This window comes from Equus caballus, chromosome 3, assembly GCF_041296265.1.
Source record: "Equus caballus isolate H_3958 breed thoroughbred chromosome 3, TB-T2T, whole genome shotgun sequence".
In the NCBI taxonomy this organism is placed as follows: domain Eukaryota; kingdom Metazoa; phylum Chordata; class Mammalia; order Perissodactyla; family Equidae; genus Equus; species Equus caballus.
Genome location: NC_091686.1, coordinates 88,216,839 through 88,232,243, shown reverse-complemented (window position 1 = coordinate 88,232,243; position 15,405 = coordinate 88,216,839). Strand labels below are relative to the sequence as shown.

At 35.1% G+C, this 15,405-nt stretch overlaps 1 protein-coding gene across 4 annotated transcripts in view; it reads right to left on the bottom strand.

The window, feature by feature from the left end:
• Nucleotides 1-15,405, bottom strand: part of GABRA2 (gamma-aminobutyric acid type A receptor subunit alpha2) — a 129,837-nt gene that overhangs the window by 70,898 nt on the left and 43,534 nt on the right. For all 4 annotated transcript variants that reach the window (XM_070262501.1, XM_001496096.7, XM_014738841.3 and 1 more), the window contains one exon: nt 4,410-4,477. In XM_070262501.1, coding sequence (XP_070118602.1) covers nt 4,410-4,477 — 68 coding nt within the window. The remainder of the gene's footprint in view (nt 1-4,409; nt 4,478-15,405) is intronic.

Here is a 15,405-nt window from a genome sequence, read left to right as displayed (position 1 = left end):
AATCAGACTTCCTCCAAACAAACTACTGGTAAGACTGAGTACACAAGGTGAATAAAGATGGAAATAAAGGAGAAAATCTGACAAGACCAATGAGAATTCTATAGGACTGTGTTAGGCTAGGTGATTCAAGGGAAACATACAGTTAGAAAAACATCTAAGGCCTTCAAGCATTCAGAGCCTACTGAGACGTCAAATACGTATTTCATTTTGGGGAATATTTCCACATAAAGGTGCACATGCACACACAATTACACGCATTTACACACACATACACTCCGATATAGAGAAGGAAAACTAAAATGTCAAAGTAAATGACTTTTTAATTTAAACGTTGCCAATTACAATCCCACTCACCTCAATTCAATCTATATAAAATTCAGGGTATTAAGCATATGTTAACGTTTATAAAATGTGTGGTAGGGCCCCCCCAAATAACAAAGTGTATCTTGAGCTTGCTAAAATGTTTTTAAAGTTCTTGGGCTAAATTCACTGATGAAACCAAAGTTATCAGTTCAATTCAGACATGAGGAAATTTCAATTTGTTCCTTTGCTAATGACTGCACATGTAACATCAGCTACCAGCTTCTTCTTATTTAATTTTGCATATAAACTTAATTAACATTTATTTTATTTTTTAAGAATGACAGCAACAGACAGGACTACAAACACACAACAGTTAGAAGCACTATCACCTAAGAATGACTGCTTCACCTGCACATGGTCCTGTAGCACAGGCTTTCTTCCATTTTGTTTTTTTACTTGATTTTTCCCAGAATTCAGGATTTGTAAAAATAAGTAAATTTTCTGACAATGCCTGGGAGGAATTTCTGCATGTAAATGGTAGCTGAATGATGATAGTTTCTTTCTTATTTTTAATTTCAACTTTATTGAGATATAATTGACAAATAAAATTGTAAGATATTTCAAGTGTACATTGTGCCAATTTGATATATGTAGGCATTGTGAAAGGACTCCCTCCATCTACTTAATTAACACATCCATCATTTCATTTATTTATTAGTTTTATAGTGAGAACATTACAATTCTACTCTCTTAGCGAATTTCAATTATACAGAACAGTATTATCAACCATAGTCACCAAAGTCATTTACTTTGACATTTTAGTTTTCCTCAGACCTGACTCATCTTACAGCTGAAAGTTTGAACCCTCTTACCAACTTCTCCCCACTTCCCTCATCTCCCAGTCCCTGGCCACCCCTTCTCTACTCTCTGTTTCTATGAGTTCGACCTTTTCTTTAAATTCCACATGTAAATGATCATGCAGTATTTGTCTTTCTCTGTCTGACATCTCACTTAGCATAATGCCCTCAGAGTCCATCCACGTTGTCGCAGATGGCAGGATTTCATTCTTTCTTGTGGCTGAATAATATTCCACTGTGTATATACACATCATGTTTTCACATCTTGGCTATTGTGAATAATGCTGCAATGAACATGGGAGTGCAGATATCTCTGTTTTCATTTCCTTTGGATGTAGATCCAGGAGTGGGATTGCTGGATCATATGGTAATTCTGTTTTCACTTTTATTTTTTATTTTTTGCTGAGGAAGATTAGCCCTGAGCTAACATCTGTTGCTAATCTTCTTCTTTTTTGTGCTTGAGGAAGATTAGCCCAGAGCTAATATCTGTGCCAGTCTTCCTCCACTTTATATGTGGGTCGCTACCGCAGCATGGCTGATGAATGGTGTAGGTCTGCACCTGGGATACAAACTCACGAACCTGGCTGCCAAAGCAAAGCACACTGAATTTAACCACTATGCCACAGGTGGGCCCTATTTTTATTTTTTTGACTAACCTCTATACTGTTTTCCAGAGTGGTTTCACCAGTTTACATTCCCACCAATGGTGCACAAGTGTTCCCTTTCCTTCACATCCTTGCCAACACATTATCTCTAATATATTTGATTAAAGCCATTCTAACATGTATAAGGAGATATTTCATTGTTGTTTTGATTTGCATTTCTCTGATGGTTAGTGATGTTGAGCACCTTTTCATGTACGTATTGGCCATCTGTTTGTCTTCTTCAGAAAAACGTCTATTAAGCTTTTGTGTCCATTGTCTAATCAGACTGTTTGGTTCAATTACTATTGAGTTGTGTGAGTTCTTTATATATTTTGATATTAACCTCTTAACAGATACATGATTTGCAAATATTTTTCTCCCAATCTACAGGTTGGCTTTTCATCCTGTTGATGGTTTCCTTTGCCATGCAGAGCTTTTTAGTTCAATGTAGTTCCACTCGTTTACTTTGGGTTTTGTTGCCTTTGCTTTTGGTGTTAAATCCAAAAAATCATTACCATGACTTATGTCAAGAAGCTTATCTCCTATGTTTTCTTCTAGGAGTTTTATGGTTTCAGGTGTTAATATTCAGGTTTTAATCCATTTTGAGTTGAAGCTACTAGCTTTTCAAGTGGTGTTAGTAATGTCAAAGACTGGTCAAAACAAAGGGGTGGAAGATTAATCTAATCCATTACCAATACTGAAAAAAAAGTCACTTCATACATTTTGCTAAAGATATATGACCTGAGTTTGCCTAAAACTCCCAAATAACAAATATTTTGTATGTCTAGAAAAAAATATATATGTACATTTATGTATATCTATGTACATATGTATATTTTTGGGGTTTATTGTTTTGAGGTAAAATAATTACTTTGAAAAAAAATTTCAATATAGTAACTATGACCACTAATACTCACAAGAGAAAAGCTACAACATTGAAAACTTTGATATTTTGGGGTCCTGTATCATTTGCCTTTCTGTTTTGGCTGGAAAAAGACACCAGAGGTAATCAAATAAGAACCACCATTTATAGGATATTCTGCTAGTTTTTCAATGTGGTGCTTGAAAAAATTCTGACTCTGCACTTGATTCCACGCAAAAGTTAGGTGCTCATTCTCACTCTGTCTCTAATATTTGGGAGTATTTACTAAGACAACCTGCACAGAAGTATTATCTTTATAGTCAACTAATAGCTATTGGAATACACACTCTTGGTAAATATGTCTCTGTCATCTTTTTAAGCTCCTGTACACTCTAACGGCTTATGGAAAGAGCTGTATTAATATTTCAGGTCACAACATAAGATACTGCAAGGGAGGGGGAAGAGTTATATTGAAGAGTGGGATTTTTCCTGTTGTTCTAGGACTGTGTCTAAGGCCTAGAGTTGAGGGGGGAAAAGAAGCACTTAAATCTTCACATTTTAATTTGCAAAAACTTCAAAGATCTGCTAGTGTTTGGTGTCAATCACCTTCTGATCACCTCCTGAAAGCTGGGGATACCCACCCTTTTGCCACCTCATATTTCAGCCATCCAAGTCAATACAAGAAAAGGACTATGAGGTCAAAGAAGTGGCTCTGACGGAAGAAAAAGAGGATTTTTTTAATGATAAAAGTGGCATTTCTACTCCCTAAAGAAAAAGTAGGGAGGTCCCAATAGATTGGCTAATAGTGTCTATGAGTGTCTGCAAAAAGGGAAGATCTTTTGTTTTTTGTTTGTTTCTCCATATGGAAAACCTTCAAACTTGTCAACATTCTCCTTGCGCTCTCAGAGAAAGAAAAGAAATTGGAGAGAGATGATACGATGTAGGAAGACCAGGCAAAGAAGAGACAGGGCATCTCCTCTAATTCTCACTCCCTGGGCAATAAGGAAGGTGAATGAGAAATTATTTCAACAACAAGTTCTATAACAGAGCACTACAGTTAGCAGTAGAAATGGAGGACTGATAACCAAAATTTTTACGCTTAATCAAGATTATTTTATCTATTATGTTTCTAGCCCACCAGTTTCTAACCCACCAGACCAATTTCCCTCTCCTATCTATCTCATTTTAAAGAAACATAAACACCAGTTCCATAGACTCTAAGAATGTCAAGATTCTAATTTTCTTTAGATTGATGTATATGTGCCTACTATGTATGCGGAATGTATGTATTGTACGTATGTAGATAGCATGATAAGGCACCCACCTTACTCAAGGCCAATAGAAAATTTCCTTTTATAACTCTGACTATGACCACATTCTATAGGAAGCAGTTGTCTGCGAAACCATATAGACTTTACTTACGGAAGTCCAAGCAAGTGCCTTAATCCTAGAAAAAGATTCTCAGTAATACAATTATTTTCATTTAAACAATGGTTTACCACACTGTAGCCAGGTAGACAAATTTTGAAGAGAATATAAGGGCTAATCTGAACACTCAGGCTGGAACAGTGCACCACAGACACAAACATTACCATCTCTAATTCTCCGTATTTGGGAGTAGACTAAATAGGCATGAGACAGATACATAATTCTGTAACACTAAAGATGCTTGTTTATTCTAAATTATCCCCATCTTCACTTCCCATTATATGAAGTAAAAATACTAGTTAATGAAAAACTCACCATATCTGTATCTGAGACAGGGCCAAAACTGGTCACGTAGATATTTGTGAAGACTTCAGTGATGCTGTCTGATATGAGAAAAAGAGATTGAATATAGATATTATATAATGAGAATCACAGGAAAGAAAAGTGGTCAGGTACATGGCATGGTTAGAAAGCTGCATGATATTTAGGAATATTGCTTTTTACTTTGTTTTCAACTTTTACAGATAACAAAAATAGCTATATTGCTCAATTATTGCATAGGTTCTCACAATCCTAAACACTAAATGCCTAGAAGTATCAGGACATTCTTTCATATCACGACAACCCAGTTACAGCAATTTGTTTTAAGCATGTTGCTCAGAAATAATAGTTTCTTAGAAACTATCTTAAGTGAACTAGTTTACAATAAATTTACCACCAGTACTGAAAAAAAAGTATAGTTAGTATGGTTACCATTTGATATAGTCTTAAATTTGACCCTTAAACTAAATATTTCAGGTTGTATTTCATGGTGGTAGAGATTTAGTTTGTAGATTGTAAATTAATATACCTTCTCAATAAAGCACAAGAACAGATTGTTAATCACTACAAATAAATTTAATTCATTTTAATATAAAAAGTATTATTCGGTGACATAAAAGTAGAAGCAAATAACATACATTAATCACAATGGATTCCTTCCAAACAAGCTTGCCTTTAAATATATTTAAGACTGTCTGAAATGCTGAGAGTGAATTGAATTAGATTCTAAAGTTATGTGACTTATTAACTATAACACAATTAACTGGACTGCTCTAATAACTAAATGATTTAGACTTTTGATTTTAATTAAGCCAAATGGTGTTGGGAGAAAAGCTCAAAGAAAAGGTTATAAAAAAAACTTTTCAATGTTCTTATAAGGCAAAAAATACATCATTAATTTCCATCATCATGAGCTGAATGCCTCATCTACTGTCAAATTTGTCATTGCACACAAACTATATCATGAAATACTTTCATTATCATACTGGACATTAATTCACAGCCATGAAAGAAAGAGTAAATTAAATCTAGATATTATATCCAGTAAGGCAAAAATAAAAAGTAAAAAGGATTTTGAAATAACACAGTAGACTTTGAATGCTTACTCTTCAAAGGATTTGGAATATAATAATCCACGTGACAAACCTATGAGATAGATTTTCTGTTATCACCCCAATGTATGTGTACACTGATGTACTGAAAGGTAAGAAAATGTGCCCAGTGACCCACACTCAGTAAAGCAGATAGAGCCAGGTTTTAGAACCCAAACAATCTGGCTCCTGAGCCCTCAAGCTAAACCAAAGCCTTATACTACAGTCAATCACAAACCTGAAACTAAAAGTGTTTTCCCATTAACTACATATTTCTATTTGCTGCAATACTCTGTACCAAAAGCATAGTTATTGTGTTCCAAATAAATATATTCATTCAACTTTATTATTTTATATACTATTTTATTCCAAAAATTGTATTCATGAAATTTTATTAGAAAACTCATTTGAAACATAAATATATTGATAAAGTTAATTCTCAGCTGCCATCTTCCCCAAAGACCTGCCCAGGGTCAGCTTCAAGGGCATGCAACTTGTGCAACTGCCCAGAACTCCGTGCTCAGCAAAGCCCCATGCTGGGTTTAATGTTCTGTTTTTGCTCTCTTGAAATTCTTCATTATTTTTTGAATAAAGGACCCTGCATTTTCATCTTGGACTGGGCCTCACAAATTACGTAGCTAGTCCTGGACCTGAATTATATATGCTATAAGAAAGAAATTATGAAAAGGAAACCCAAGTTTGTATTTTCTTCTAATTCACACCAAATCAATCATGCTACCACATTTATTCAATAACAATTGAATAACACTTTAGTCATTATAGATATTGATTTAAAATGTTCCAGAGAAGAGAAATTAAAATGTGAAATAGCCTTCACCCAAAAAGAGGCAATGAAATTATTCTCCTCGGTCTGGGGCAGCAAAGTTAGAGAAGAGAGATGACAATAACATGTGAATATCTTCGTGCTAAGCATATGAAGAATATCCACTAGCTGCCAAGTGGCAACTAAAGAGTAAGGGAGAGTATTATCAGTACCTAGTGTCTGCAGGGAGGTGTCAGCTAAGAATCCAAAGAGAGGAAAAATAAGATTACCTTCAAAGCTATAAACAATAAGAGCAACAACTAAAGACGCAGAACACAGATATGCCAAGTTACCTTAAAAAAATGATTTGACTTCATAACCATAGTTAAAGAATGTATGCATTGCAAGGGATATTCTTCTGCTATATCCTTATCAGAAAAAAGGAAAATCAGCAAGGCAAACCCTGACCATGAATACCCAACAGTTACCTGAGTTTGGGAAAGAGATTCTTGGCAATGAGACTTTGAGGATTTCTATATGGACAAATGCGCAGAGCTGTAAAGAACCAACACGCATTAGAACGATATTTTAGTGGGATGACTGAAAATATCTGAGACATCTAACACAACTTTTCAGGGTTCTATATTCAAAGTGCAATCTCTGATTATGATTTGGCTTTCCTGAAGAGAAGAGAAGGGAAGGGAAAGAGATGGAAGGGGAGGGGAGGGAGGAGAGGGGCCATGAAATGATATGAACATAGTTTATTTTCAGATCTTGTGACACTAACTTATCAGAGTCAGTCCATAGTATCTTCTGACATATTTTGTTTTCTCGTGGATTTAGAACAAGGTTGGACTGTGTTGTTAAAACCTGTTACAATATTGTGATTCATGTGACAAATGTATGTTACAGCATAAACAAATGAACTGATATTCTGGTGGCAACCTCAGTCTCTGCATTTTAGGCACCAGGAGTTACTCTCTCAAGTCCTGATCACATTTAGTGGACACACCAAGCACTGTCCTCACTCAGGGCTTTCCCATTGGCTATTACCTCTTCTCCTCCATTTCTAGTTAATTGCTTCTCTGACTTTAAATCTCAACTTAATGTGCTCTCCTCAGAGCAGTGGTTCACTATTCCCACTACATAACGTAAGTCTTCTTTCATTTTCTCTGACACTTCCTTTTTTTATAGGACTTTTTAGAATTTGCATTATTTTCATGTCTTAATATTTTTTTACTTGTTTTTTTGTTTTGTATTTGGTCTGTCTCCCCAGCCAGGATTCAAATGCACTAAAAGACAGGAATGGTGACATTTCTGTTCACTATCATATACCCAGTGCTTATTGGCACAATGCCTGCCACATATTAGGTGCTTTATAGTTGAATACACAGATCATTTCCAATTACAGTTCATGCAGAACACATAATTCTCCCCAAATATTTCATCAACATTAACAATGGGCAAAAATAGCTGTTGCTACTCATAAGGAATGGGCACTGTCATTTGTGAAGGAAGAGCCCAAACTGTTCATCGACAGAGGGCGATTCAAGCCCAGGAAACTGGTTCCCAGGGAAGAAACTGAAAGTCAAGCAAAAGGGGAAAATGTATTTAAAGAAAGCACTATTTCAATGGAAATCAAACCTTAACTGTTGAACAGTAAGCAGCTTTTAATAGAAACATCCACCATGAGTTACCTCAAATTGTTTATCAGCTAAATTTTTGGTTTTAGAGATACCAACAGCATAATATGCAAAAGTAAGAGGATCTTCTATATAGATTTTTCCAAAAGCAAAAACACCATGAGGTTAATAACAGGTACTTTGGGAAAAATAAGGACTGTGTACACTAAACATAGGAGAACGTGTGATCCTTAGGAACAGTCAGTAAATTCAGGATAGCAGCTATCACTGAGGAGAGAGAAAGAGGAATAACCTTCCAAGGGGTACCGAGGGGGCTTCTAATGTATTTCTAACATTGCCCTCCTTTTAAAATTGATCTTAATCAATTTTGGCAAAGTCTTAAGATTTGATGAAGCTGGTCACGGAATAAATCATATTATTCTCTGTACTTTTCTGAATATTTGAAATACTTCATAGAAAAAAAATAAATGGCCTTGAAGGATATCCAAAATGAACATATAAATAATTTCAAGAAGGGTTTAAATTAACTCATGAAAATTGTTCTTCACTGGGTAATGCAGGATACAATAAAAATCAAACCTACTTTAAAATTTCATTGCAAATAGTTGCCTGGCTCATGAATACAGAAGGTGGGGTATCAGGTTATAAAGAAAGAGAGAGGTTGTATCAAAAAAGACCTGATGTGCAAAAATGATGAGAGTATCGTCTCTCTCTATATATATGGCAGCAGGGCATTCACTGAAGGACTTTGATCTGGAGAATGCTATGTCCAAGGTTATTGTACTAGAAGTGTTATGTTACAGTTATAAGAGTGGGAAAACCAAATCAGAGGAGATTAAAGACAATGTATCCAGTTTGGAGGATGCTGCAATAGTTAAGGCGAAAAAATATATAAAAAGACATTAAGAAAAGGAAAGTGTAGAAATCAAGGGAATAGGGGGCTTTTTTTTAAAGTGGTATTGTTAAAAGATGCTGAAATAGGCTCTTCTGTTTGACTACTAGAAGATCTTTAGAGCCTGGAAATTAGCTGTTGCAGTAGAATTGTAAGGGCATAAAACAAATGAAAGAGGACTGGAAAGTAAATGGATGGTGAGGACATGAAGATAGCAAGCAGAAAATATTTTCTTAAAATGCTTGTCAAAAAATATTTGGATGAAATCATGGATAGTTGAACTGTGCTGGGTAATGTTACACACAGTAGCAATCAGACCTTTCAAGCAAAAATTTCTAACATTTGGCAAGAGTAAAATCATATCTTTATGTAAAGCTTTTTGTGAAGGATTGATGGCCATTTGAAATTATGCATGTAAGGCTTGTTGTTTCCAGTGGTTCATTATTGGGTGTATGGCTTTCAACGCAACTGAATACAGCAGTGGGCTTTCATTACTTTCTCAATGAGGTCCACCTTACAATCCTACTTGAAAGTGCAACCTTTTCACATCTCTCCCTGGCTCTATGCATTCATTTACTTATTACGTTTACTGTTTACTGTCTATATCTACCAATATGGTAAACACAAGCTACATGGGGCTATCTCAACTTAAATTTCAATTAAATAAAGTGAAAAATTTACACTAGCCACATTTTATCCACATATAACTATCACTACCATACTGGATAGCACAGTTGAACATTTCCACATCATCACAGAAAGGTCTCTTAGATAGCACTAGTCTAAATCCTCCCACTAGAAGTAAAGCCCCAGGAAGACAGGGATTTTTGTTTGTTCAGGAAAGTAAAACCCCAGCACAGAACCACCCCTGACATCGTGCATATTCTTAATAAATCTGTGTCGAATAAACGGCTTCTCATTCTTAGTTCAGAGTCATTTAAAGTACATAGCCTCTGCTATCATAATGGAGCTTACTATAGCCTAGTGAAGAGAGATACTTTGCAAAATCAAACAAATACACAATGACAGATATGATAGAAGCTATGAGAGCATATAACAAGGGAAGACTCCTTCTCCTGGAAATATGTTCTTCTCTTGGTCTCTGGAACACTACAATCTCTTGATTTTATTCCAACCTCACCGATTGCTTCTCAGAATCTTTCACTCCTATTCCACCAACCTGTTAAGACTAGAATGCCCAACATTCAGTTTTTGGTTATTTTCATTTATACTTACTTTTGTTTATTTATTTCATGTACTCAAGGACTCTTGAATTTCTATTTTAAGTCCAGAGCTTTCTTCTAAAATCTAGACTCCTACAACCAACTATCTAGTTGACATCTCCACTTGGCTGTCTGATAGATTTCTCAAACTCGTTGTGTCCCAAACAAAACTGATTTTTCTCTCCAGGATCAACCATACTTGCAGCCTTCCCAATTGCACATATTTGGTTGTTGTTCCAACCCTCCAGGTCAGAATTCTTGGTTTCATTTGCAACTTCTCTCTTTCAACAGTAAGTCTGGTTGGCTCTCAGAGATATCTATAATCTGACTTGTGACTTCCTCCATTGTTAATACTCTTTAAAGTTATCATCTCTCTATAACAATACTACTTCCACTCATTCATCCCTCTTCCTTTATTTTTTTATAATAGCTTTCTTGAGATATAATTCACATAATATAAAATACACCCTCCAGAAAGTATACAATTCAGTGGTTTTTAGTATAGAGTTGTACAACATCACTACTATCTAACCTTAGAACACTTTTATCATCAGAAAGAAACCCTGTACCCATTAGTGATCATTCTCTATCCTCCCTCCCTCCAGGCTCTGGCAACTACTAATTCAGTTTCCCTTTCTATGGATTTGCCTGGTCTGGAAATTTCATATAAATGGAATCCTTTCTATTCCTGGTTTACAGAGAGGTGGTGGTGTTTTCTTTTTAAATCACAAATGAGTGTTGGATTTAATCAACTAAGTTTTTATGCATGTATGCAGATGATCATGAAGTATTGCCTTTTATTCTTTTAATATGGCATATTACATCAATTTATTTTCATGTGTTAAAGCAACTTCGCATTCTTGAGATAAATCTCACTTGCTTTTCATGCATAACTTTTTACATGTTGTAGGATTTGATTTGCTAGTATTTTGTTGAGCATTGTGTGTCTATATTCATAAGGGATATTGGTCTTCAGTTTTCTGTTCTGATACTGCCTTTGTCTCATTTTAGTATCAAGGTAATATTGGACTAATAAAATGAACTGAGAAGTGTTCTCTTCTATTTTTTCAGGAGAGTTTGTGAAGGATTGGTATTAATTCTCCTTTAAATATTTGGGAAAATTTATCAGTGAAGCCATATGGACCTGAGATTTCCTTTGTGGGAAGCTTTTTTAATTATTATTATTTCAGTCTCTTTCCTTGCATTAAGTCTATTCAGATTTTCTATTTCTTTTTGAGGTAGTTTTGGCAGTTTGCATCTTTCTAGGAATTTGTCCATTTCATCTAGGTTATTTAATTTGTTATCATACAAATGCAACACAAATGTATTCCCATATAGTATTTCTGTAAGATCAATATTAAGGATCCTTCTTTCATTTCTGATTTTAGTAATTTGAGTCTTCCTCATTTTTCCTGGTCCCTCTAGCTAAATTATCAATTTTGTTGATCTTGTCAAAGAATTAAATTTTGGTTTCATTGTTTTTGCTTTTTTTCTATTCTCTATTTCATTATTTTCCTCTCTAACATTTATTATTACTTTTTCTACTTGCTTTAAGTTTAGTTTACTCTTCGTTTTTTTCATTGTGATAAGGTGGAAAATTAGGTTATTGATTTGAGGTCTTTCTTCCTTTATAATTTAGAGCTATAAATTTCCCTCTGAGCCTGCTGTAGCTGCATCTTACAAATTTTGCTATGGTGTGTCCTCATTTTGATTCACCTCAAAGTATTTTATAATTTCACTTGTGGTTTATTCTTTGATCCATTACTCTTTGAGAGTATGCTATTTAATTTACACATATTTGTGAATTTTCCAAATTTATTTTTATAATTGATTTCTAACTTTAGTTCTTTGTGATTGAAGAACATGCATTTTATGATTTTAAACCTATTAAATTTACTGAGCTGGTTTTATGACCTAACATATAATCTATCCTGGAGAATGTTCCATGTGCTGTTGAGAAAAATGTGTTTTCTGTTATTATTGGGTGGAAAGGGCTATAGATGTCTGTTAGTTCTAATTGGTCTACAGTGTTTTTCAAATATTCTGTTTCTTTGTTGATCCTCCACCTAGTTGTTCTATCCATGATTAAAAGCTGGGCATAGTGTTGAAACATTTATTTCTCCCTTCAATTGGTCTATTTTTGATTCATGTATTTTGGGGTTCTGTTATTAGTACATATGTTTATAGATTTTATGGCTGCCTGATAATTGGCACTGTTATCATTTTAAAATGTCCTTCTTTGCCTGTTGCAACAATTTTTGTCCAATGTCTACTTTGACTAATATTATTTTTGACACTCCAGTTCTCCTTTTCTTACTGTTTGCATGGTACAACTTTTTCCACCCTTTTACTTTCAACCTATTATGTATTTGAACAACAGCATATAGATGAATCATTTTTATCCATTTTGTCAATCTCTGCTTTTAATCCAAGTGTTTTGTCCATCTATACTTAATGTAATTACTAATAAAGTAAGATTAACCTGCCATTTGCTATTTGTTTTTAAAACCACATTAGAGTTCCTTTTTTTTAATGTTTTTCTTTGGGTTAGTAAGATTGACTCTGAGCTAACATCTGTTGCCAATCTTCATCGTTTTCTTTTTTCCTCCCCAAAACTCCCCAGTACGTAGTTGTATATCCTACTTGTAGGTTCTTCTAGTTCTTCTATGTGAGATACCACTCACCATGGCTTGACAGTCAGTGCTAGGTGTGCACTCAGGATCCAAACTGACAAACTCTGGACTGCCAAAGCAGAGCACACGAACTTCACCACTCAGCCACAGGGCCAGCCCCTTGCTATTTGTTTTTATATGTCATGTCTTTTTATTTTGTGTTGTATAGATAATTTCTAGTATATCATTTTAATTTTCTTGTTTATTTTCTCACATTTTGTGTTATTTTATTAATGGCTGCACTGAGAGTTACAATTAACATCTTAAATTGATCTAGACTCTATTAATACCAACCTAATGCTTGTCCCACTTATAGTTCCTTCCACACACCACTCCTTTGTGGAATTTTTGTCAGACAAATTACAATTTTATATCTTAAACCCATCAACTCCAGGTAATTCTTGGTTTATGCAGTTTCCTATTAAATAAGATAGAAAAAAGTTTCACATATATTTACCTACAAGGGTGCACTTTAGTTATTTGTGAGGACTCAAGTTACTGTCTAGTGTTCTTTATTTCAGCTTAAAAGACTCTCTTTAGTATTTTTTGGGGTCGGGGTAGGTGATGTCAGATCTACTAGTGACAAATTCTCTTAGTTTTTATTTATCTGGGAATGTCTTAATTTCTCTTTCATTGTTCATTGTTTTGTTGGATATAGAATTCTTGGTTTACAGGCTTTTTCATTCAGCACTTTGAATATGTCATGCCACTTCTGGCCTATATTATTTTTGATAAAAAGCAACTGTTTATCTTACTGAGGATCCCTAGACATCATGAGTAATTCCTTTGTTGTTTTCAAGATTCTCTCTTTGTCGTTCTGTAATTTGACTCTGATCTATCTATGTGGATTTCTTTGAGTTTACTCTGATTTTGTCAAGTTTCTGGAAGTGTAATGTTTCTCATCAAAATTGAAAAGATTTAAACCATAATTTTAAAAAATATTCTTTCTGCTTCACCTTTTGTGAGACTTCCTTATGTTGGTATGCTTGATACCAACAGGCCTCTGAGGCTTTATTAATTTGCTTTTCATTATTTTTTCTTCTGTTCCCTAGACTGGATAATCTCAATTAACCTTCTTTTCAGGTTTATTAGTTTCTCTACCAATTCAAATTTGCTATGGAGATCCCCTAGTAATTTTTCATTTCAGTTAATTTTTAATTCCAGAATTTCTATGTGGTTCTTTTTTAAAAATATATATCTCATTATCAATATCTTCTCTTTGGAGAAATATCATTTTTATACTCGTATACTTTCCTTTTATTCTTTTGACATTGTTTCCTTTAGTTCATTGACCATATTTTAAAAAGCTTAGGCCTGGCCCCATGGCCTAGTGGTTAGGTTTGGCGTGCTCCACTTTGGTGACAGGCGTTTGGTTTCTGGGCACAGACCTACACCACTCATCGGCAGCCATGCTGTGGCAGCAACCCACATACAAAATAGAGGAAGATTGGCAGAGATGTTAGCTCAGGGTGAATCTTCCTCAAGTAAAAAGAGGAAGATTCACAATAGATGTTAGCTCAGGGCAAAACTTCCTCAGCAAAAAAAGAAAAAAGAAATGTTTATTTAAAGTCATTGTCTAGTAAATGTAACATCTAGGTTTCCTCAAGGATAGTTGTGATTTATTCATGTTTTTCCTGCATATGGATCATATGTTCCTATTTCTTTGCATGAATCATTTTGCTGTTGTTGAAAACTGGAAATTTTAAGTAATATAACTCTGAAAATCAGATTCTCTCCACTCACCAGGGTGTATGCATGTGTGTGTGTATACTGGGGTATGTCTTCAACACTCCAGCACACAGTTTACACCTCTGCCTTAGCCTTCATTTCCTGCTTGTGCAGAACCCCAATGTCATACAGAGATGAGAGATTAGGGCCTTCTCACATCTTTCCATGGCATGTGCACAGCCCTGCATGTGTGCATGGCCTTCTGGATTCCAAGGAATATACCTGAGGTTTTAAAAGCCTCCTGTAGTCATCTCAGCCCTCGATTTTTCCTTTTAAGTATTCTGGCCAGCTTCTTATTAGACCCAACTAGTATCTCTGTTAAAATAGCTGTGATGTCAAACAGTAGCTCATGACTGTTTTCAGCAAATGTCCCAGGGATAGAACTGCCCACACAGAGCAAAGTGAGTCAGGTAAAATTCAGACAAGTTCTGCAAAGGAAGCTCTTCCAAGGAACTAGTAGACAGGTCGAATAGTGGCAGTTCCCTGGAGATAGGGTTTTTGAGGAAGCTCTAAACCTGTGCTGCCCCCTCCAGCAGCTGCTAGGCTGCTAGTTTTCACAACTGACATACTTGCAAGGCTGTTGGTTTTAAAGGTGAGTATGGAGCTGCAAAAAACGGGGATAAGATAAGGAAAGTTAAAATGACACAAAACTCACGCTTCTTACTGATGTTCAGCTGTTTTTCTTATACATGCTCTCTGAATAGCTGCAAGGCTTTGGTTAATTTCTAGAGTTCTGAGAAAGTTGATAGCATAATTTTTGCCACTGCCCTTGTTGCTTTTTGGGGTCAGTAAATTTTCAGAGACCCTTACTCTGCCATTCCACAAGCATTTTTCCACAACCTCTTCTTAACTCACAAATCAGATTCTGTCTCTCCTCTTCATAAAACCCTATAATGACTCCTTATCTCACCCAGAATAAAAGCTACAGCCCTTATATTGGCCTACAGAACACTTCATGAGCACACCCTGTTATCTTTT